The sequence below is a fragment of the Salvelinus fontinalis genome, chromosome 3 (assembly GCF_029448725.1).
Source record: "Salvelinus fontinalis isolate EN_2023a chromosome 3, ASM2944872v1, whole genome shotgun sequence".
NCBI classification, from domain to species: Eukaryota; Metazoa; Chordata; class Actinopteri; order Salmoniformes; family Salmonidae; genus Salvelinus; species Salvelinus fontinalis.
In genome coordinates this window covers 74152704-74177655 of record NC_074667.1, presented here as the reverse complement: position 1 = coordinate 74177655, position 24952 = coordinate 74152704, and the positions used below count along the sequence as shown (strand labels likewise).

Sequence of the window (24952 nt, the reverse complement as noted above, 5' to 3'; positions counted from 1 at the left end):
CCGCTGTGAGGGTCCCCAGTCAGGGGTCGGCGGCAAGGGTCCCAAGACTAAAGTGGGCCAAGACTAAGGTGGAGCCAGAGATAGTAGTCGCCTATAACGACGGCTTTTCAGAAGGCAATTCCAGGTCCATCTGCGCGCTTTCCAGAAAACAGGAAATGGATGACTCGTCGTGCCAAGAGGATATATTCCACCTCAGACCAAGATAAACACTTCATTTCTTCTCTCACTTCCTCTTGACATCTAGGGGAAGGTGTATGACATGCATGTATACTCATACGTATCATGCCCATTTATAGGCAGGCCCTTGAACAGAGCATAATTTTCAGACTTTCCACTTCCTGGTCAGAAAGTGTGCTGCCAAATGAGTTCTGTTTTACTCACAGACAAAATCCAAACGGTTTTAGAAACTAGAGAGTGTTTTCTATCCAATAGTAATAATAATATGCATATTCTACGAGCAAGAATAGAGTACGAGGCCGTTTAAATTGGGCACGATTTTCCCCAAAGTGTAAATAGCGCCCTCTATCCTCAACAGGTTAAATGTGTAAACAATTGGGGAAAACTGTAATAATTAAATGTTATTAGTTTAACTGATGGTGTGCTCTGTTAAAATGTTGAAATAGAATGTTCAGAATAGCAGACACAGTTCAGTCAATGTATTACACTTTAGAATTCTCTACACTGGTGCCTCCCCGCTCCTACTTACACTGGGCACATAAGTTTATAAGATAGAATAGTACAAAGAACTTAAATTAAATACAAAAAACAATCCCATGTATCCTTTAAGGTAAACTGTCTATGGACAAGGTATGACAGCATACCATGCTTTGTTTTTGATTACCTGGCCAATGTCTTCAAACAGAGGATCAATGTAATTTGGGGAGTATAGCTGGTTAAATGCTGGTTTAATGTAGCCACACAAGGTCTGTCTGGCAGCCTGCATCATGCCCACCTCTCGACCGGGGACCTAGGCAGGAACTCAGTCGTACCTTTGTGCAATATGTGGGCCAGATCTGGGCCGCAGCTTTTTATTTTACATGCATCCAGCAGAACTTGGCCATACCTTTTAGAATGAATAATTTTACAGTGTGTGGGTCACTTCTGGATCTGTGTAATCTTATGGTGATGCAGTATGTATGCCAGTTTTGAGCGTGACCCAGGCATATACTGGGCCAGAAAAACACAAAGTATGTGGCCCACAGCTGCACTGGAATAATTTCGCTATCTCGGTTGGAGAGGGGCAGGGCTCAGGGAACATTTTAAATTGTGATTGACAGCAGTGGGGCCTGCTATAAAATCATGGCTATATACATTTTTTCGAAATATATTTACTGTATGTTCACATGTGCAAGAAAATCATTGATATATTTCTTACATACATTTTCCTAAGGCCTAAATATGTTCAACTGTCAAAATATATATGACCATAGGCCTACTACATGAGTTTTCTAAGGTGTCATATAAATAGTGTTAAAAAGCGTACATTGTCCATATAATATCAGATCAAACTTCAATAAAGAGGCGTATAACACGTGACAGTAGCCTTTAAGCATTGTATGCAAGTTACATTCGATTACAGAACACATTGAGCGCTAGGCTACTACAGCAACGAGGAACGAGGGGGTGTCACGCTTCACGCTTCTGATACTAACATTAGAACACTTGCCTGACTTCAGTCGATGTCCAATGAATGAACGGGGTGTTGCAGAGTAGAGAGAGCACAGTAGCATACCCTAATAAATCGAAGCACAACTTTATCTCGAGCAAGACGAGTGCCATCATTCTCCCTGTCTCACGTCTCCTGTGTACGGGAGTCTCTCTCCAGGGATCAAGGTATCCAAAATGACTAAGCGCAAATCAAAGACTGCCGCCAACTTCAAGCCAGAGCGCGAGGACAACTCTTTCTTAATAGAATCCCATCCAGTGTCCGAGTCACGAGGAAGAGTAAATCAAGTTGCGCTGCCATGCATGTTGTTCCTTATGGTCGCGATTGGAGGGGCATCCGCCGGCTGGTTTTGCCTGCAACAGCAACAATCCATTGATCAGCTATCAGAAACATTCAGGGACATGCAAATAAGAATCACCAAGTTTCAGCAACAGATGGGGATGAGAGATGCACAGGTAATGGACTAATCTGATTCTGAAATTGTCACATGATCATGAGTAGGCTATATCGTTGGTCTTTGCAGTAATGTCAATCAAATGAGCCCGGCTGGGCTTTGGAGTTGTTATTATTAAAGCATTGACGGAGAAAGGAAATGAAAATATTGTTAGTATCAATTCCTCCCATCACAGAATAAAAATTATAAAAAATTATTTAAAAAATTATAAACGCAACATGTAAAGTGTTGGTGGGCCCATGTTTCATGAGCTGAAATATAAGATCCCAGAAATGTTCCATATGCAGTAAAAGCTTATTTTTTCTCAAATTTTGTGCACAAATGTGTTTACATCCCTGTTAGTGAACATTTTTCCATTGCCAAGGTAATCCACCCATCTGCCAGGTGTGGCATATCAAGAAGCTGATTAAACAGCATGATCATTACACAGGTACACCTTGTGCTGGGGACAATACATGGCCAATCTAAAATGGGTAGTTTTGTCACACAACACAATGCCACAGATGTCTCAAGTTTTGAGGGAGCGTGCAATTGGCATGCTGACTGCAGGAATGTCCACCAGAGCTTTTGCCAGATCATTTAATGTTCATTTCTCCATGTTCATTTGGCTCCCTGTTTTGCATACTGTTACGACTGCTTTATGAGCTAAGAGCAACGTTTTTCTGCAGATATGTTACAAAATAATTATCTAAAGCGGGTGAATCCTCGCTTCAGAAACAATAATTAGTGGGGATAGCACGTCAATCCGGGCCAGGTAAACATTTATTTGTATGCTCATTTCACGATCTGACATAATGGTAGCCTACCCTTTCCGCTTCACATTGGAGATGTGCAATTTTTCATGCTTAAAGATCAGTTTTTAAGCATTTTGAATGGAGCCAAATGAGCCGTCTCTTTTACGTGAACTGAGCCAAATGAGTCGGCTCACCGAAAACACTTGGGATGCCCATCGCTACAGCATATAGTTCTACAGTAGGTTCTATAACAGGGTTCCACAGTCGGTGGCTATTTGGCCCTCCAAGTTTTCTGGGCAAATCATTTTTATTTATGGACATAAAATAATATGAAGTCACTAGGAAATCAGCTCAAAGTAATTTAATTTCAGAAATCTATTTCCAAGTATTCCCACTCATAATTGAGAGGCATATGTGGTCTTATCCAAATGTAAACAAGGTTTGAAATAATTCTGTTTTTGTCATACTATATATGTTTGGGATTATTGTGATCAATTTGCAGTGTACAAATTGATTATAACTATGTTCCGGCCCTCTGACCATCTGCTCAATGAGATGGTACACATGCATACTGTACACATGCATACAGGATAGGATAGCTATCTATATATAGTATGCTACCAGTCTGCACGTTCATGCTCATGTTTCCCAACCACACATGTTGAAATGAATGGAAATGACATTTGTTAAGCAACGGAACAAACAGCAGCAGCTGTTAGAAGATCAGTCAGGGCCTCCCTCTACCCTTTAACACTATCAAGCTATTTTCACAGCCCTCTATGCCAGCAGCTTGCCTGGCTACCCAGATTCCTTGCTCTGGCCAAAAGCTACGTCACGCCCATGGACATTCGTTTCTTGTCCGCAATGGATCTGAGTACAGCCCCGACCCTTTACCAAATGCGAACACATTCGGGGCTGTCTGATTGATCCAAAAACCAATTGGTTGGACCAGAGCCAGAAAACACGTTGGTAAAGCGTAAAGCCGCAGTTTGAAAATTAGGCATTGGCTTGAATGCTGTGATTGGTTAGAGACGACCCAATCGCTGATGACTTTGTTTTGTACAACACCCCTCGTGCCACTCGTCGCAGATATTAAACGTAAGTGAGAAAAATCTTTGCTTATGAACATAATCAGAAAGCCTGCACAAAACAACATATATTCCTCTTCACCGTAACCAGAACTGCAATACAGTATTGCAGGGTTTCTTTCTTAGTTCTTGCTGTTTGTTGTTTGTCCAGCACGGATGTGGAGAATGTTTTCCTATTCCTTGTGTATTACCGGAATCAGAATTTCTATGTGAATTAAAGGGATGAGCAGTTGCTGATAAGGTCAATCAAAATCTATTTGTTTTTTTTACAAGTTGCAACAGGGAGACACCTGCAGCACAGAAGCAGAGAAATGTCTAACTAGCCGTTTCTGAGAAGGGCCTTACATCCTAAATCAGCAGACATCTGCTCTGGAAACACCAGCCAGAACGGCTTGTTGGGAAGTCAAAACAAAATGCAGGGGCTTTGTAAGCTGCTACAGAATGACACAAGCATTTGTCGGTCCTTACACCTCCAGACCGCCGTCAATTACTATCAACAGATATTTGATAAATATTTAATCTCTAACATAAAACATTGAGTCTAGTGACCATCAACCCTCAACTCTCCCAAACAGAACACTGGAAATCATGTGTATTACAGAAAGGTAAAAACCAGAAATATGCTAAACATTGTGTTAATCACTCTAAACTGAATGAACCTTATTCATCTTAAATATTGCCATTACAACTACTCAATACCACAACTTGTTTTTCTCGGGATTGCAGTGTAACTACACCGATATAACAATGTAACTGAAACACAAACTTTTTGGGCTTTTTAATAAATATTCTTATTTTGTCTATTTTAGTAAATTAACAGACAACAATACTTTTACTGCTACTTCCAGCTATTTTGCTTACATCTACATTACCTGTAGTTTAGTCATTATACATTGGCTCTTTCTTCAAGTGCTGGATTTTCACCAACAGCGGCCAATCCACCATTCATTCTGATCTTAACTCCAACCCTCCGATGTCCACAGATGAACCCATATTTCCGAGTATAATTCTATTTAGCTATTTATTTTTGCAATTGTAATGCCCGGGGTGTAGTGGAGGAAGGAGTCACATGCAGGAGACAGAGAGTTCAGAGTAGCGTTCCAATTTAATACCACACACAGGTGAACACGACGCCACTCTAAAATGAATGCTCCACCACATAAACGAGAACACGAAATACCAATGCGATAAACTACACGAACCGTGACACACAAGCATGTACACAAAACAATCCCGCACACCCAGCAGGCCGGGCTGCTGGGTAATAAAGCCCCACAAATCACCCTAACCACAAACAGGTGTCAATAATCAACAAAAAGGGAGGGGGTGGAAAAGTCAGTAGCAGCTAGTAGGCCGGTGACGACGACCGCCGAGCACCACCCGAACAGGGAGGGGAGCCACCTTCGGTGGGAGTCGTTACAGTACCCCCCCCCCCCCCCCCCCCGACACCGGCCTCGAGGACGACCCGGAGGGCGAGGCGCAGGGCGATCCGGATGGAGGCGATGGAAATCCCTCAACATCGATGGATCCAGAATGTCCCCCACCGGGACCCAGCACCGCTCCTCCGGACCGTACCCCTCCCAGTCCACGAGGTACTGCAGGCCCCTCACCCGGCGTCTTGAGTCCAGAATGGCTCGTATCCTATACGCCGGGGACCCCTCGATGTCGAGAGGGGGAGGAGGGACCTCCGGTACCTCACCGTCCTGCAGGGGACCAGCTATCACCGGCCTGAGGAGAGACACATGAAACGAGGGGTTAATACGATAATAGGAAGGGAGTTGTAATCGATAACACACCTCGTTTATTCTCCTCAAGACTTTAAAGGGCCCTACACACTGCGGACCCAGCTTCCGGCAGGGCAAACGGAGGGGCAGGTTTCGGGTCGAGAGCCAGACCCTGTCCCCCGGCACAAACACGGGGGCCTCACTGCGGTGGCGGTCAGCACTCCTCTTCTGCCGTCCACTAGCTTGTTGAAGTGATTCCTGGACGGCCCTCCATGTCTCCTTGGAGCGCTGCACCCATTCCTCCACCGCAGGAGCCTCGGTCTGGCTCGGATGCCATGGTGCCAGGACCGGCTGCTACCCCAATACACACTGAAAGGGGGACATGTTAGTAGAGGAGTGGCGTAGAGAGTTCTGGGCCATTTCGGCCCAAGGGATATATCTCGCCCACTCCCCTGGCCGGTCCTGGCAATACGACCGCAGAAACCTACCCACCTCCTGGTTCACTCTCTCCACCTGCCCATTACTCTCAGGATGATAACCAGAGGTAAGGCTGACCGAGACCCCCAAACGCTCCATAAACGCCCTCCATACTCTGGACGTGAACTGGGGGCCCCGATCAGAAATGATGTCCTCCGGCACCCTGTAGTGCCGGAAGACGTGGGTGAATAATGCCTCCGCAGTCTGCAGGGCTGTAGGGATACCGGGCAACGGGAGGAGACGGCAGGACTTAGAAAACCGATCCACAATCACCAGCACCGTAGTATTCCCTTGAGACGGGGGAAGGTCGGTCAGGAAATCTACGGATAGATGTGACCAAGGCCGTTGTGGAACGGGGAGGGGTTGTAACTTCCCTCTAGGAAGGTGCCTAGGAGCCTTACTCTGAGCGCATACCGAACAGGAGGAGACATAAAACCCAACATCCTTAGCCAAAGTAGGCCACCAATACCTCCCCCGAAGGCTCCCCACTGTCCTCTTCACCCCAGGGTGACCCGAGGAGGGTAGGACGTGAGCCCACCGAATCAATTTGTCCCGAACACCAAGCGGCACGTACTTCCGCCCCGCCGGACACTGAGGAGGAGCGGGTTCCGCCCTTAATGCCCGCTCGATGTCCGAGTCCACCTCCCACACCACTGGTGCTATAAGCCTTGAGGCGGGAAGGATGTGGGTAGGTTCGGTGGGCCGATCCTCCGTGTCAAAACAACGGGATAGAGCATCCGCCTTTATGTATTGGGAGCCCGGTCTGTATGATAGAGTAAACTGAAATCGGGTAAAGAACATGGCCCACCTTGCCTGACGTGGGTTCAGTCTCCTAGCTGCCCGAATATACTTCAGATTCTGGTGGTCGGTCCAGATGAGAAAAGGGTGCTTATCCCCCTCAAGCCAGTGTCTCCACACCTTCAGAGCACTGACCACCACTAACAACTCCCGGTCCCCCACATCATAGTTACTCTCCGCTGGGCTGAGCTTTTTAGAGAAAAAAGCGCAGGGGTGGAGTTTTGGTGGCGTACCCGAGCGCTGTGATAGCACGGCATGTACACAAAACAATCCCGCACACCCAGCAGGCCGGGTTGCTGGGTAATAAAGCCCCACAAATCACCCTAACCACAAACAGGTGTCAATAATCAACAAAAAGGGAGGGGGAGGAAAAGTCAGTAGCAGCTAGTAGGCCGGTGACGACGACCGCCGAGCACCACCCGAACAGGGAGGGGAGCCACCTTCGGTGGGAGTCGTTACAGCAATACATCCCTCCACTTTACTATGAGGTTTTAAGAGGGTACTGAACCTCCCTATTTGTAACTTTTCTACCAATATTGCCCTAACAATAACAACCATTGCTCGACCTGAATCCAAACGCGAGCCATTGATGGACAGTAGCAGAAAATATGATCTATTGATTATGTTTCCTCTTGCCAGAATCTGCACAAGGCTGACGGTTCAATGCCCCATATATTGAGCATTCTTTTTGTAGCAAGTGTTTTATATAATAGCTTAAACTGTAACAAACTGATTGATGTGTCAATTGTTGTTTTACATGTCAGTAAATAGACCCGATGCCAAGGTATTGGGACATTAAAAACCTGTTCCCAACTGACTTGATTTTATGCGGTATTGCTGTCAAACCTTTTGACTTTAACTCTTTGGGCTAGGGGGCAGTAGTTTGACGTCTGGATGAAAAGTGTGTCCAAAGTAAACTGCCTGTTACTCAGGCCTAGAAACTTGAATATGCATATAATTGGTAGATCTGGATAGAAAACACTCTAAAGTTTCTAAAACTGTTAGAATAATGTCTGTGAGTATAACAGAACTGATATGGCAGGCAAAACCCCGAGGACAAACCATCTAAAAAAAAACAGCTTACCACTGTTTCCAATGGCTGTCATGTTCATTATGAGGCGAAATCCTTCCAGATTGCAGTTCCTAGTGCTTCCACTAGATGTCAACCGTCTTTAGAAAGAGTTTCAGGCTTGTTTTTGGAAAAATGTGCTAGAATTTGTAGTTTTTCTAAGTGGCTCCCATTTTGGCTGTAGTGTTTTCATGCGCGTGGATGAGAGCGCGTTCTTTGTTGTTTATCTCCGGTAAAGACAATAACAATTCTCCGTCTTAAATTTTATCGTTTATGTACGTATTAGGGTACCTGAAGTTTGATTATAAACGTTGTTTGACTTGTTTGGAGAAGTTTATTGGTAACGTTTGGGATTCATCTTGTATGCATTTTGAAGGAGGGAAATCGGTGGATTATTGAATGAAGCGCACCAGCTAAACTGAGTTTTTGGGGATATAAAGAAGAAATTTATCAAACAAAATAACCATTTGTGATGTAGCAATTTCACCGGATGTTGTTGATGTGGGTCGCTATCGGAACTCCTGCGCCAGAAAGGTTAAGTGAAACTGATTTTGAAATTGAAATTGTAGCCAACTCTATATGACCATTTAAAAAGGAGGATACTTTAAACAGGGATCCATTGTCAAGCCACCGAAAATGTAAGGTTTTCATCTGCAAAAAAGCAAAGAGACCAATCTTAAACATAGGATGGGCCTCTCATAGTAGCTTGCTAGAAAACCAATTTGGATTTAAGTACAATTTCAGTAGAATGTAGGCTTTAAGAGAGAGGTTTAATGCCTTAATATTTTACAGTTTTAACCCTCAAAACTCATGTTCGTTTTCAAAATATGCTCGTTTCTCTGGTTCGCCATTCCAAATAAAGTACAATATTTTTTCTCACATGAATTTAAAAAGAATTCTCCTGGGTCAGAGCCATGAATAAATATGTAAACTGCGAAATCACTACAGAATGAACTGGTGTAATCTTCCCGTAAATAGGTGTTTCCCTCTCCACGGTTTCAAGATTCTACTGTATCTGTTTTGCAAAGTTTTCAATCAAAGTTAATAGTTGTAAGATTTCTCAAATTTTCTGGGATATGTACACCAAGCACATCGACTTCACCATCCGCCCATTTCATTGGGAGACCACGTGCAATTTAAAGTTGTATTGTATAGACACCCAATCTGTCATATAGGACATTAATTTGGTTTTAGTCCAGAGAAACTGGAGAAATTATCCAGGTCCTCAATGAGGCCTTTCAAAGTTGAAGATTGAGGACTCGAGAACTTGACTCATCGGCGTACATCAATCAAATGCATTTATAAAGCTCTTTTTACATCAGCAGATGTCACAAAGTGCAATGCAGAAACTCAGCCTAAAATCCCAAACAGCAAGCAACGCAGATGTAGAAGTACGGTGGCTAGGAAAATCTCCCTAGAAAGGCAAGGAATTTAGGAATAAACCTAGAGTGGAACGAGGCTCTGATGGGTGGCCAGTACATGGCCATTAAGGCCAGATTGTTCTTCAAATCAAATCACATTGTAAGGGCTTTCGTCGGTAGAAGGAGAGGAGGACCAAAGCGCAGCGTGGTATGTATCCATATTTATTAGAATACTTCTTCAATACGAACAAAACAATAAACAAACGAAAACCAACGAAGCTACAGTCCAGAACTAGAGAACATAAAACACATGAACGCACGAACAGGAACAATCACCCACAAACAAACAGTGAAAACAGGATACCTTAATATGGTTCCCAATCAGAGACAACGTAAAACACCTGCCTCTGATTGAGAACCATATCAGGCCAATTGACAACCTAAACATAGAAACACATAACATAGACTACACCCACCCAGCTCACGTCCTGACCAACTAAACAAAGTCTAAACAAAGGAAATAAGGTCAGGAACGTGACACACATTTTATTGGTCACATGCACATGGTTAGCAGATGTTATTGCGAGTCTAGCGAAATGCTTGTGCTTCTAGTTCAGACAGTGCAGCAATATCTAACAAGTAATCTAACAATTCCACAACAACTACCTAATACACAGAAATCTAACCTTTAACCTTTATTTAACTAGGGCAAGTCAGTTAAGAACAAATTCTTATTTACAATGACGGCCTACCCCGGCCAAACCCGGACGACGCTGGGCCAGTTGTGCGCCACCCTAAGGGGCTCCCAATCACGGCCGGACTGGAGACAGCCAGGAGTCATCAGGCCAGGTAGTCCTAAGGCATGGTCCTAGGGCTCAGGTCCTCCGGGAGGGGAGGGAGTGAAAGAGAAAGAATTAGAGAGAGCATACTTAAATTCACGCGGTACACCAGATAAGACAGGATAATTACACCAGATATAACAGACTGACCCTAGCCCCCCGTTACATAGACTATTGCAGCATAGATACTGGAGGCTGAGACAGAGGTCGGTCGGGGACACTGTAGCCCTGTACGACGATACCCCCGGACAGGGCCAACCAGGCAGGATATAACCCCACCCACTTTGCCAAAGCACAGCCCCACACCACTAGAGGGATATCAACAGACCACCAACTTACTATGCTGAGACAAAGCTGAGTATATCCCACAAAGATCTCCTCCACCACACAAGCCCGAGGGGATGCAAAATAGGATAGGAAGATCACGTCTGTGACTCAACCCACTCAAGTGACGCACCCCTCCTAGGGACAGCATTGAAGAGCACAAGTTAGCCAGTTACTCAGCCCCAGTTATAAGGTCAGAGAATCCCAGTGGATAGAGGGGAGCCGGCCAGGGAGAGACATCAAGGGCGATTTGTCACTCCAGTGCCTTCCCGTTCACCTTCGCACCACTGGGCCAGACTACACTCAATAATAGGGCGTTGTGAGGAGATGAATTCAGTAAAGACTTAAACCTGTTGGGGATGGGGGCGCTGTTTAGACTATTTATGCTAATGTGGCTAATTTTTTAAACGGCTTCCCACAAAATCCTTGATCGTACAATATGCATATTATTATTATTATTGGATAGAAAACAGTCTATAGTTTCTATAGGAGTTGAAATTTTGTCTCTAAGTGGAACAGAGCCCATTCTACAGCAATTTCCCTGACATGGAGTCAGATTTGAGAAATGTTGGCCACTTTTCTGAAGTCAGTTAAAAGGGCACTGTCGTTGCTATGACTATACGGACACTTCTTACGTCTTCCCCTGGATGCCTTTACGTGATGACGATTCCAACGGGCTCGATTGCTCGTTCACAGGCCCTACAAATGAAAAAAACCTTTAGCTAGCAAGTCTTTTCTTGCTGCGTAACGCGCGTGGAAGACACCCGACCCTCTCCTGTTCCAAGCGTTAGTTTAGCCTGTTATATTTCTCCGGTCATCTTTTCACTCGTTATAGGAGTTAAAAACATCATAAGGTAGTTAATTTAAAGCGTTTTATAGCAATTTATATCCGTTTAGTGCGATTTTGGGACATTTATTTTTGCAACGATGTGAAAAGTTGGGCATGCTTTTCAGTTCATCCCGAACTCAGTTGACATTTCCACATGGCAAGAGGACAGCTTTCCACCAAAAGACGATTTCTCCCAAGAAAGGATCCTTTGCCCAAGATACTGATGGAAGAACAGCTCAAGGTAGGACATTTTTATTATGATAAATCGTGTTTCTGTCGAAACATTTTAGTGGCTTAGGACGCCATGTTTTTTGACGTAGCTTCGCTTGGCGCAAACTGTATTGAAAAGTAAGGATAAATTAAAAAATGTAATAACGCAATTGTATTAAGAATTAAATTGTCTATCAATCCCTGTCCACCCTATATTTTTTAGTCACGTTTATGAGTATTTATGTATAAGAGTAGATCACTGTCTAAGTGGCGCAAGGACATTTTCTTTACCAGCTTGTCTACATTTCACATTGTCTAACCATGATTTTGGTGGCTAAATATAAACATTTTCGATCAAACTGTATATGCATGTTGTAATGTGATGTTACAGGAGTGTCATCGGAAGAATTCTGAGAAGGTTAGTGAAAAAATTAATATCTTTTGGCGATGTTGACTTTTATCGCTCACTTTGGCTAGAATCAATGCTGGGCTGCTAATTGCTATGTGCTAAGCTAATATAACAATTTATTGTGTTTTCGCTGTAAGACACTTAGAAAATCTGAAATATTGTCTGTATTCACAGGATCTGTGTCTTTCGATTCGTGTATGCTGTGTATTTTTACGAAATGTTTGATGATTAGTAGTTAGGTAAACACGTTGCTCATTGTAATTATTCTAGTCCATTTGTGATGGTGGGTGCAATTGTAACCTATGCCATATACCTGAAATATGCACTTTTTTCTAACAAAACCTATCCCATACCATAAATATGTTATCAGACTGTCATCTAATGAGTTTTTTTGTTGGTTAGGGGCTATAAATATCTTAGTTTAGCCGAATTGGTGATGGCTACTGGTGTTGGTGGACAAATAAAAGATGGTGGATTATGCTAATGTGTTTTTAGGTAATAGATGTACATCTTTACATATTGTGTCTTCCCTGTAAAACATTTTAAAAATCGGAAATGTTGACTGGATTCATAAGATCTGTGTCTTTCATTAGCTGTATTGGACTTTAATGTGTGAAAGTTAAATATTTTAAAAAAATATTTTTTTTGAATTTCGCGGCACTGGTTTTTCAGTGGGGGGGGGGGGGGGTGTGCCGCTAGCGCCACGCTGATCCTAGACAGGTTAAAGGTTGAGACCGAGTCTGTATCTCTCACATGGATAGGCAGACCATTCCGTAAAAATGGAGCTCAATAGGAGAAAGCCCTGCCTCCAGCTGTTTGCTTAGAAATTCTAGGGACAATGAGGTCTGCATCTTGTGACCGTAGTGTACATGTAGGTATGTACGACAGGGCCAAATCGGAGAGATAGGTAGGAGCAAGCCCATGTAATGCTTTGTAGGTTAACAGTAAAACCTTGAAATCAGCCCTAGCCTTAACAGGAAGCCATTATAGAGAGGCTAGCACTTGAGTAATATGATCACATTTTTGGGTTCTAGTCAAGATTCTAGCAGCCATGATTAGCACTAACTGAAGTTGATTTAGTTCTTTATCCGGGTAGCCGGATAGTATAGCATTGCAGTAGTCTAATCTTGAAGTGAAAAAAGCATGGATTAGTTTTTCTGCATAATTTTTGGCCAAAAAGTTTCAGATTTCTGCAATGTTAACTTCTCTGGGATAGTTGGGACGCTAGCGTCCCACTTGACAAGCACCCCCAACCCCCCCCCCCCCCCCACTGATTAGCATCGCTAGCATAGCGTCACAATTAAATAGTAGCATCTAAATATCATTAAATCACAAGTCCAAGACACCAAATGAAAGATACAGATCTTGTGAATAAAGCCATCATTTCTGATTTTTAAAATGTTTTACAGGGAAGACAAAATATGTAAATCTATTAGCTAACCACGTTAGCAAAAGACACCACTTTTCTAACTCATCAGTTTCTTACTCCATCAGGTGCTATCACAAATTCGACCAAATAAAGATATTGATAGCCACTAACCAAGAAAAAACCTCATCAGATGACAGTCTGATAACATATTTATTGTATAGCATAGGTTTTGTTAGAAAAAATGTGCATATTTCAGGTATAAATCATAGTTTGCCATTGCAGCCACCATCACAAATCTCACCAAAGCGACTAGAATTACTACAGAGAGCAACGTGTATTACCAATTTACTCATCATAAAACATTTCTTAAAAATACACAGCGCATAGCAATGGAAAGACACAGATCTTGTGAATTCAGACAATATTTCAGATGTTCTAAGTGTTTTACAGCGAAAACACAATAAATTGTTATATTAGCATACCACATGTGCAAACGTTACCCGAGCATTGATTCAAGCCAAAGAGAGCGATAACGTTATCATCGCGAAAATATATTAATTTTTTCACTAACCTTCTCAGAATTCTTCCGATGACACTCCTGTAACATCATATTACAACATACATATAGAGTTTGTTCGAAAATGTGCATATTTAGCCAGAAAAATCGTGGTTATACAATGAGAATAGTAGTCAAACTGGTCTGAAAATGTCGGGCGCCATCTTTGAGAGTGATCTAGTCTAATCGATAACTAATCATAAACTTGACTAAAAAATACAGGGTTGACAAGAATCGAAAGACAAATTAGTTCTTAATGCAATCGCTGAATTACATTTCTAAAATTATCCTTACTGTGCAATACAGGGTTCGCCAAGCGAAGCTACACCAAAAAAAATGGCGGAATATGTGTTTAACATTTTTCTACAGAACAACGATTTATCATCATAAATAGTTCTTACTATGAGCTGATCTTCCATCAGAATCTTGGGCAATGAATCCTTTCTCCGGTCTAATCGTCTTTTGGTCGAAAGATGTCCTCTTGTCCCGTCGAAATGGACACTAACGTTCGACCGGTACTGGAAACGTGCCCAGAGCTTCAAAGGGCATCACAAAGAACTGCCTCAAACTCGCACTAAGCGGATATAAATTGCTATAAAACGGTTTAAATTAACTACCTTATGATGTTTCTAACACCTATAACGAGTAAAAACATGACCGGCGATATAGAAGTGCCTAAACTATAGCTTGGAAAGAGGTCAGTCCCGACGTCCATCGTGCGTCAGGCGCATGAAGAAAAGAAAGCTACTTCCGCCTTGTGGTCTTTTATACAGGCCCTGATTGCGCAATCGACTCCATTCAAATTGTCACCTCTTACTGACATCTAGAGGAAGGTGTGGGCAGTGTTTGTATCCTCATAGCATTTACAGGGACTTTAAAACTGACCTGGGATCAGAGGCCAAGATTTCTGAAATCTCACTCCCTGTCAGGAAAAGTGCTGTAGAATGAGTTATGTTCCACTCAGAGACATAATTCAAATGGCTATAGAAACTAGAGAGTGTTTTCTATCCAATAATAACAATAATATGCATATTGTACCAGCAAGAATTGAGTACTAGGCAGTTTAATTGGAGACCAATTTTCGCTATGTCGAAACAGCATCCCCTATACTCTCAAGAGGTTTTAAGGTATCTTTAGTTTTACTCAAGTATGACAATTAGGTGCTTTTCCCACCACTGCTTGCTACACAAGCTTTTAGCTTAAAAAATCCCACCCAAACAAGGAAGCAATAGCTATGCAAGCAGAGCATAAAGTAGTTCCATTTTAGAGAACACAAAAAACGATACTAAGACCCAAAACCAACAACATCTAGGGGGGCGAGTACTCTCTCCCCACTAACGGACACCTAAGTCAGTGCCGAATCCAGTAGTCTTTGTGTGCTTGAAAAAGTTTGTAAATTGCATGATACGTTCTCCTTTAGGCTACCTGAAGTCCGAAGAATTTAGGAAATGAATGCGAGCCACGGAATTACAGCCAGAAAAGCGGGGCTTCCGTGGGTGGGCTCTACATTCATTGGCCCCTTGGGCGTGTTTTTGGTTTTCTTCAGGTGAATGTGTTTGGTCGTTGGTGCCTCATAGTATGTTGTACCGAGTGACCTACTGAAAGGGAACTTTGTGATTTGACAAAACTTACAGAGAGAGACTACTGCAGTAACTGTTTCATTCCAATTGAACACGTCCTACTGGCTCAGCTCAGAGCAGTAATATCATTCTCCATATAAAGTGTGAAAACAGAAAAGGAAACAAGAAAATGACATGGTGCCTGGAGCGCTGCTGTTAAAGACGTGCAGGAAGTCCATTAATAAAGTACCTTCTGTTTAAAAAAGTAATAATACATCTCCCATAGCTTCTGGCCACAGAGCAACTTTCCCCAAGAAGTTAAGAAGATGAAAAAAATCGGACCTTGAAATATTCTTGATATGTTCGTCAAAAGAGAGATCAGGGTCCAGAGAAATGCAGAGGTCACTGTACAACAACCGCGATTAATTGTCAGATCCGAAAGCAGATCTCTTTGTTTCTTAGGATCTAGAACTAGCATTTCTGTTTTGTCTGAGTTTAAAAGTGAAACATTTGCTGCCATCCACTTCCTTATGTCTTAAACACAGACTTCCAGGGTAGGCAATTTTGGGGCTTACCTATGTTTCATCGAAATGTACAGCTGTGTGTCGTCTGCATAGCAGTGAAAGTTGACATTGTGTTTCTGAATGACATCACCAAGAAGTAGAATATGTAGTGAAAACAATAGTGGCCCTAAAATGGAACCTTGAGGAACGCCGAAACTTACAATTTATTTGTCAGAGGACAAACCATCCACAGAGACGAACTGATATCTTTCCAGCAGATAAGATCTAAACTAGGCAAGAACTTGTCTGTGTAGACCAATTAGGATCTCTCCAAAAGAATGTGGTGATCGATGGTGTCAAAAGCAGCACTAAGATCTAGGAGCACGAGGACAGATGGAAAGCCTTGGTCTGACGCTATAAAAAGGTAATTTACCACCTTCACGAATGCAGTCTCAGTGCTATGACTGAAGCATTTTGTATACATTATTTGTCTTCAGGAAGGCAGTGAGTTTTACTTTTTTTTTGTGGAATGGGAGATTCGATATAAACCGATTGTTTTTTTAAGTTTCCAGGTCAAGTTTGGGCTTTTTCAAGAGAGGCTTTATTACTGCCACTTTTAGTGAGTTTGGTACACATCCGGTGGATAGGGAGCCATTTATTATGTTCAACATAAGAGGGCAAAGCACAGGAAGTAGCTCTTTCTGTAGTTTAGTTGGAATATGGTCCAGTATACAGCTTGAGGGTTTAGAGGCCATGACTGTTTTCATGAATGTGTCAAGAGATACAGGACAACTGAGCTTTGGAGAAATATGCAGATTCAAAGAGGAGTTCATAATTTTCTTTCTAATGATCATGATCTGTTGATCGAGGAAGTTAATGAATTTGTCACTGCAGAAGTGAAAGCCAACCTCTCTTGTTGAATGCTGCTTTTTAGTTAGCTTTGTGGCAGTATACTTTTTGGGGGGGATTGTTCTTATTCTCCTCAATTAGGTTGTAAAAATAGGATGATCAAGCAGCAGTGAGGGCTCTTCAATATTGCACAGTACTGACTTTCCAAGCTAGTCGGAAGACTTCCAGTTTGGTGGAGGGCCATTTCCATTCCATTGATACTTTTTTCTCTATTCCCTTCATTTTTAGCCCCTTAACCTGTCTGGCACCGGGTTACGCTAGCGGAACTCCTCCCACATTCCACTGAAAAGGCAGAGCGCGAAATTCCAAAAATATTTTTGAGAAATATTTAACTTTCACACATTAACAAGTCCAATATGGCAAATGAAAGATACACATCTTGTGAATCCAGTCAACATGTCCGATTTTTAAAATGTTTTACAGCGAAAACACCACATATATTTATGTTAGCTCACCACCAAATACAAAAAAGGACAGATATTTTTCACAGCACAGGTAGCATGCACAAAGCCAACCTAACTAACCAAGAACCAACCAAACTAACCAAGAAACAACTTCATCAGATGACAGTCTTATAACATGTTATACAATAAATATATGTTTTCTTCGAAAATGTGCATATTTGAGGTATAAATCAGTTTTACATTGCAGCTACCATCACAGCTACCGTCAGAAATAGCACCGAAGCAGCCAGAGTAATTGCAGACACCAACGTCAAATACCTAAATACTCATCATAAAACATTTCTGAAAAATCGATGGTGTACAGCAAATTAAAGACAAACATCTTGTGAATCCAGCCAATATTTCAAATTTTTTAAGTGTTTTACAGCGAAAACACAATATAGCATTATATTAGCTTCCTACAATAGCCTACCACACTACCGCATTCATTCATCAAGGCACATTAGCGATAGCAATAGGCACGTTAGCGATAGCGAATAAACCAGCAAAATATATTCATTTTCACTAACCTTCATAAACCTTCATCAGATGACAGTCCTATAACATCAGGTTATACACTTATGTTTTGTTCGAAAATGTGCATATTTAGAGCTGAAATCAGTGGTTATACATTGTGCTAACGTAGCATCTTTTTCCCAGAATGTGCGGATATTTTTATGACACTCAACTATTCTGACCAAATAACTATTCATAAACGTTACTAGAAAATGCATGTTGTATAGGAAATGATAGATACACTAGTTCTTAATGCAATCGCCGTGTTAGAATTCTAAAAATAACTTCATTACGACATCCAGCTTAGTTATAGCGAGAGAGTGCCCAAAATCTGGGCGCAAACTACTATTTCACATGTTCGACAGATATATGAAATAGCATCATAAAATGGGTCCTATTTTTGATGATCTTCCATCAGAATGTTGTACAAGGGGTCCTTTGTCCAGAACAATCGTTGTTTGGTTTTAGAATGTCCTCTTCTCCAGTCAATTAGCACGGAAAGCTAGCAAAGTAGCGCGAAGCTCTCCTTCCTGAACAAAGGCACACAACGCAACACGCCTAACGTCCCGAATAAATTTCAATAATCTAATAAAACTATATTGAAAAAACATACTTTACGATGATATTGTCAGATTTATCAAATAAAATCAAAGCCGGAGATATTAGTCGTCTATAACGACAGCTTTTCAGAAGGCAATACCAGGTCCCTTCTCGCGCGCTCTCCAGAAAACAGGAAACTGGTGACACGTCATGCCAAGAGCTTTTATTCGACCCCAGATCAAGTTATACACTCCATTTCTTCTCTCACTGCCTGTCGACATCTAGTGGAAGACGTATGAAGTGCATGTATACTAATAAATATCAAGGACATTTATAGGCAGGCCCTAGAACAGAGCATCGATTTCAGATTTTCCACTTCCTGTCAGGAAGTTTGCTGCAAAATGAGTTCTGTTTTACTCACATATATAATTCAAACGGTTTTAGAAACTAGAGAGTGTTTTCTATCCAATAGTAATAATAATATGCATATTGTACGAGCAGGAATTGAGTACGAGGCCATTTAAATTGGGCACGATTTTCCCCCAAAGTGAAAACAGCGCCCTCTGTCCTCAACAGGTTAATGTTATCATTAGATCTAACAATTCAATGCCAAAACAAATAGGTATGGTGACAGAGGGCAACCTTGTTTTACGCCTCTTGATAATTCAAAGTTCTCAGATAAGTAACCGTTATTTATTATTATTTAGGATTGTTGTACATGACTTTTACCCATCTTATGAGAGACTCTCCAGAGTTGAAGAAATTCAAGCACTTATAAACAAATTCTAGACGTATCAAATGCTTTCTCAAAATCTGCTATAAAGATTATATCTTGTTTCCCTGCAACACAAGCTTTAACCGATATCTGTTTTTTAACCCTGCCCAGATGAGCTCAGGAGGTCTGATCGAGGAGAGGATACTGGCTTTGGAGGCAGCTCAGAAACAGGCCCAGCAAAAGGCGGAGGTTACCCTGACAGCATCAGAGCAGTTGAAGAGCATCGACCTCAAATCCCAGTTGTGGGCACTCCACAACGAGATGAACACCAGGCTGGCTGAGTTCCAGCAGGTAGCCATCTCCTCCGCAGCCCTGCAGGCCATGATGAAGAACAAGAGCGACGACTTCGATTCGGTCAAGGAGAGCGTGGCGGCCGTTTCGAGCTCCAACTCTGCATTAGCAGTGGGCTTGGCGCGGATGACCAGCACAGTGGACAATGTCAAATCCAGGCTGGACGGGCAGGTGTCTACGGTGGACAGCTTGACGTCACAGCTGGAGGGACAGGTCACTGAGCAGAGGGAACTGAGAGAGTTTCTGAGTCTTCACAGGGTAGTGCTTCATAACAACCACCAGGAAGTGGGTGAAATCAAGTAAGCTTGGGTTTTGTGAATCTTATGATTAACTTCATGCATGAACTCACTCACTAGCTATATGAATAGTGAAAGTTACTTGATGGCTGTAATTTATTTGTCTTGACTATAGGCAGGAGCTTTTCCTGACAGAAGAAGGGTTTTTCTTGGTCAGGTCACATGCTTAGATAAAATATACCAGTTCAAATGTTGGTTCTAATATTCTATGGCTCATTGAGTCTCTATCTGTCTGTGTGTTTCAGGGAGTTGCTGGAGGAACGGCAGGCCAAGAACGCCCAGGCTCTGGAGCAGCAGCTGCAGTTAGTGACCAGGACCCTGGATGAGCAGCACATCAGCTCCCAGAGCCTGCACTCCCACCTCAAGAAGCAGCTGGAGGCTGTTCACAGCCAGGTAGGCCCCACTTCCACCACAGCTAATTATTATATGTCTATATCCGTGGACTGCAAGGAAAATGTACAATTAAGTATTCCTCATCTTCAATTTTTTTTAATGAAAGAACATATCATGGTTTTGAGGCTTATAGTGTAGACTTACACACAGTGCTCTTACAAAAGTAATTATATCTGCTTTCTGACACATACAGTAAGTTAGTCAAGTATTGTATTACTTCAGGTTGACTTAATAGATCACTCTGTTCTGTAAACACCAAACTAGCATGATCAGAGAAAAGCAAATACTTTTATCGACAAAGGGTTGAAAATGTTAAACTAATATATAACTAATATTCGAGAGGCGCATTGTAAGTGTGTAACTCTTTCAGACACCATACACGATGACCCATGCTCGAGTGTCCTCTTGAATGTACAGTACAGATTGTTCTCTGTGTTCTAGCTGGTGAATGGTGGTCCACTCAGCCAAGAGGAAGTAGACTCCGAGGCAGCAGAGGCCTCAGAAATGGCGGAACGGGAGCATGAGGTAACAGAGGAAGAACCTGCTGAGGAGGAGGTAGAGGAGGACGTTACTGAGGAGGCAGTGGAACAGGAAGCGGAAGAGGAGGACATTACTGAGGAGGCAGTGGAACAGGAAGCTGAAGAGGAGGACGTTGCTGAAGAGGCAGTGAAACAGGAAGCTGAAGAGGAGGACGTTACTGAGGAGGCAGTGGAACAGGAAGGTGAAGAGGAGAACGTTACTGAGGAGGCAGTGGAACAGGAAGCTGAAGAGGAGGACGTTACTGAGGAGGCAGTGAAACAGGAAGCTGAAGAGGAGGACGTTACTGAGGAGGCAGTGGAACAGGAAGCTGAAGAGGAGGACGTTACTGAGGAGGCAGTGGAACAGGAAGCTGAAGAGGAGGACGTTACTGAGAAGGCAGTGAAACAGGAAGCTGAAGAGGAGAACTTTACTGAGGAGGCAGTGGAACAGGAAGCTGAAGAGGAGGAAATGGAGCAGGAGGTGTCAGTGGAAAAGGAAGTGACAGAGGAGCCTGAAGAACAGCTATTTGTAGTGGAGTCATTGGAAGATGGTGTCACAGAAGTGCAACTGGAGGAGGAGGAGCCAAAGGACGAGGAAGAGGAGATTGATGATGACAATGACTTTCCAGAGGACTGGTCTCCTGAGGAGCTATGGTAGGAGGAGGAAAAGGTTCAGGCACACATTGCTGACTCTGGTATGGCTAGAGCAGACATTTTGGCAATTGAAACATTACTGTTTTGAAAGAAGTGGAGGCCACTCAACCAACATGAGGCGTGGTGCATTAACAAAAATGTGATAATCATTGAAAAGATAAAGGCGCAACACTAACTCACCGCTAGAAACATGTTATTTTATTTAAGTAACTATTAATAGCCTGACAAAATGATGACGTAGGGGCCCATATGTACATGTCCATTCCCTCTGTATAATTTGTCTGATGAAAGTCATTGATGAAGGTCGAAATGTCACATTTTTAATAGTTGCTTGAATAAATCAAATCAAAATCAAATCAAATGTATTTATATAGCCCTTCGTACATCAGCTGATAACTCAAAGTGCTGTACAGAAACTCAGCCTAAAACCCCAAACAGCAAGCAATGCAGGTGTAGAAGCACGGTGGCTAGGAAAAACTCCCTAGAAAGGCCAAAACCTAGGAAGAAACCTAGAGAGGAACCAGGCTATGAGGGGTGGCCAGTCCTCTTCTGGCTGTGCCGGGTGGAGATTATAACAGAACATGGCCAAGATGTTCAAACGTTCATAAATGACCAGCATGGTCAAATAATAATAATCACAGTAGTTGTTGAGAGTTCAGCAAGTCAGCACCTCAGGAGTAAATGTCAGTTGGCTTTTCATAGCCGATCATTAAGAGTATCTCTACCGCTCCTGCGTTCTCTAGAGAGTTGAAAACAGCAGGTCTGGGACAGGTAGCACGTCCGGTGAACAGGTCAGGGTTCCATAGCATAGCACATAATGATACAGTATGTCTTTAATGGTGAGCGAGCGTGGGCCATTTCCTTTTTAATTAATCATACTTTACTGCATTGCCAGAAATTAAATTACATTTGACCAAAATGGCGAGGTCTTATGGAAATATAAAAGACATATTTCTAAAGATAAAGACACGTGCCTATCGAGGACCCACTCCTCAAGACCCACACCCTCATACAGGGTCTTTAAAGTTCAACAGGACTACTTCAGATAAAAATAAAGACTGTCAGGGCCAACTGTTAACAGTTGTCTGTACCTAAGTAAGCAGTCTGAAGTTTTCAGTTCTCTTTTTAAATAGGAATTTCAGAGCAATAACATCAGTTTTTAAGATGAGTGACAAAAGCTACTTTCCAATTTGTTGGCAAAGCCACAGAAGGCCCAAACACTTACCAGCTTGGTTATGAACTTATTTGATAATGTTTCAGTTGTAAATGTACTTACTAAAAAGTTGTAAATCAAAATGTGTGTTCTTATTTGGTTTTGATTTATGTAAATACATGTTCTTAACTGTCCATATTATTGACCTAGCCTACATTCAGTAGCTGGGATTATTAATGGAGCCTTGTTTTATTTCTGTCATGTTATAGATGTGACATTTTCAAACCTGCAAATTGCATCACAGATGTCATTGATGTACTTTTCTAATAAAAAAAGTGTATACTTTATTTATTTACCTCTGCTTCTGTACTCTTATTTGTTGTAGTTAACTATTAGCCTAACAATGATTTAAACCTCGATTTACAAGAAAGCTGTTAAAATATAATTCTTCAGCTCATGGTTTTAGTTCATTTATGTGAGCAACTAAAAGCTTGCCTCTGTCTAAAAGAGAATGGAATGAAACCCTTGACTGTAATGTGATCTGTAACTAAACACCTTCTCACAACCTCTCCCCAAAGGTTATTTACGGTGTTGGCTTAGCCTATGGCTGTGAGAACAGCATAGCCCTGTGCTGGACATGCTGTACATGTGGTTGGAGTTTCCCCTGTCTGGTACTGGACATGCTGTACATGTGGTTGGAGTTTCCCCTGTCTGGTACTGGACATGCTGTACATGTGGTTGGAGTTTCCCCTGTCTGGTACTGGACATGCTGTACATGTGGTTGGAGTTTCCCCTGTCTGGTACTGGACATGTACATGTGGTTGGAGTTTCCCCTGTCTGGTACTGGACATGCTGTACATGTGGTTGGAGTTTCCCCTGTCTGGTACTGGACATGTACATGTGGTTGGAGTTTCCCCTGTCTGGTACTGGACATGCTGTACATGTGGTTGGAGTTTCCCCTGTCTGGTACTGGACATGTACATGTGGTTGGAGTTTCCCCTGTCTGGTACTGGACATGCTGTACATGTGGTTGGAGTTTCCCCTGTCTGGTACTGGACATGTACATGTGGTTGGAGTTTCCCCTGTCTGGTACTGGACATGCTGTACATGTGGTTGGAGTTTCCCCTGTCTGGTACTGGACATGCTGTTCTTTTACCGCCAGGCTTTTTGTGAACTCTTTGGAAACTTTGTATAATGCCACCAGGTGGTGCAGTATCTACAGGTCAGTGTCTCATCCTCACTGTGTGACAAAGTGTGACCGAAAATTTTTCATACAGTTCTGATGTTATCACCCAGTTCTGGTAGTAAAATATTACCAGGAGAAGGTGCCAACATGTTCAGTTTCATATACTGTTTAGATAATATAGATTTCCAACCTGGTGCATGATTAAACTGTGATGGACACTGTTTGTCTTGATTAATCTTGTGGAGTGGTATTACTGTAAATATCACTTTTCTGAGCAAAAACATTGGATAGATATTAATCTCGGTTAACCAAGGACAAAAATCTTGTGTAATTATGTCCACAAGAGATTAGATAGAGATAGCTATATGGCTTGCTATAATATTTCAGGCCAGAAATATAATTTCTGCTATTGTCACCTTTAATATTATGGTCATATCCCCTCTCTGTAAAGTGAAGATAGTGATTATTTGTCCATAAGGTATGTATATTGTATTTATAGCATGCTGAAGCCAGAAGTTATTCTTAGACAGGCACTGACCACTAACCCACCAGGGGAGCACTAATCAAAGGAAGTAGAGATTATGAGCCCCAGCCAAAATGACTTCCTGTTGTTGTCATCATTTCCCTCTACCCCCACTCTCTCCCCTCTCTCCCTATCTCCAGATCCCCAGATCCCTCCTACCCCCCCTTTCCCTTTCTCCAGATCCACTCCTACCATTCTCTCTCCCCCTGTCTCCAGATCCCCTCCTATCCCCCTCTCTCCCCCTCTCTCCCTCTCTGCAGTTCCCCTCCTACCCTCTCTCTCCCTCTCTGCAGATCCCATTCCTACCCCCTCTCCCTCTCTCCAGAGCCCTACTACCCCCCTCTCTCCCTCTCTCCAGATCCTCTCTCCCGCTCTCTCCCTCTCTCCAGATCCTCTCTACCGCTCTCTCCCTTTCTCCAGATCCCTCCTGCCCACTCTCTCCCTTTCTCCAGATCCCTCCTACCCCCCTCTCTCCCTTTCTCCAGATCCCTCCTGCCCCCTCTCTCCCTTTCTCCAGATCCCTCCTACCCCCCTCTCTCCCTCTCTCCAGATCCCCTCCTACCCCTATTTCTCCAGATGCCTCCTACCCCCCCGCTCCCCCAGTCCCTCTCTCCAGATCCCTCCTAACCCCCTCACTCACTCTCTCCAGATTCTTCTACCCCCTCTCTCCAGATCCCCTTCTACCCCCCTCTCTCCCTCTCTCCAGGTCCCCTCCTACCCCCTCTCTCCAGTTCCCTTCCTACCCCTCCTACCCCCCTGTTTCCAGATCCCCTCCTACCACTTCTC

The 24952-nt window shown here is 42.8% G+C and overlaps 1 protein-coding gene across 1 annotated transcript; it reads left to right on the top strand.

Moving 5' to 3' along the window:
• The first annotated feature begins 1584 nt into the window (after positions 1–1584).
• On the top strand, positions 1585–23148 carry LOC129851442 (probable serine/threonine-protein kinase kinX). Its single transcript, XM_055917983.1, has 4 exons — positions 1585–2121; positions 19264–19742; positions 19985–20132; positions 20574–23148. Exons 1-4 carry the CDS (start codon positions 1843–1845, stop codon positions 21306–21308), a joined length of 1641 nt encoding a protein of 546 aa, XP_055773958.1. The 5' UTR covers positions 1585–1842; the 3' UTR covers positions 21309–23148.
• Positions 23149–24952: the final 1804 nt, after the last annotated feature.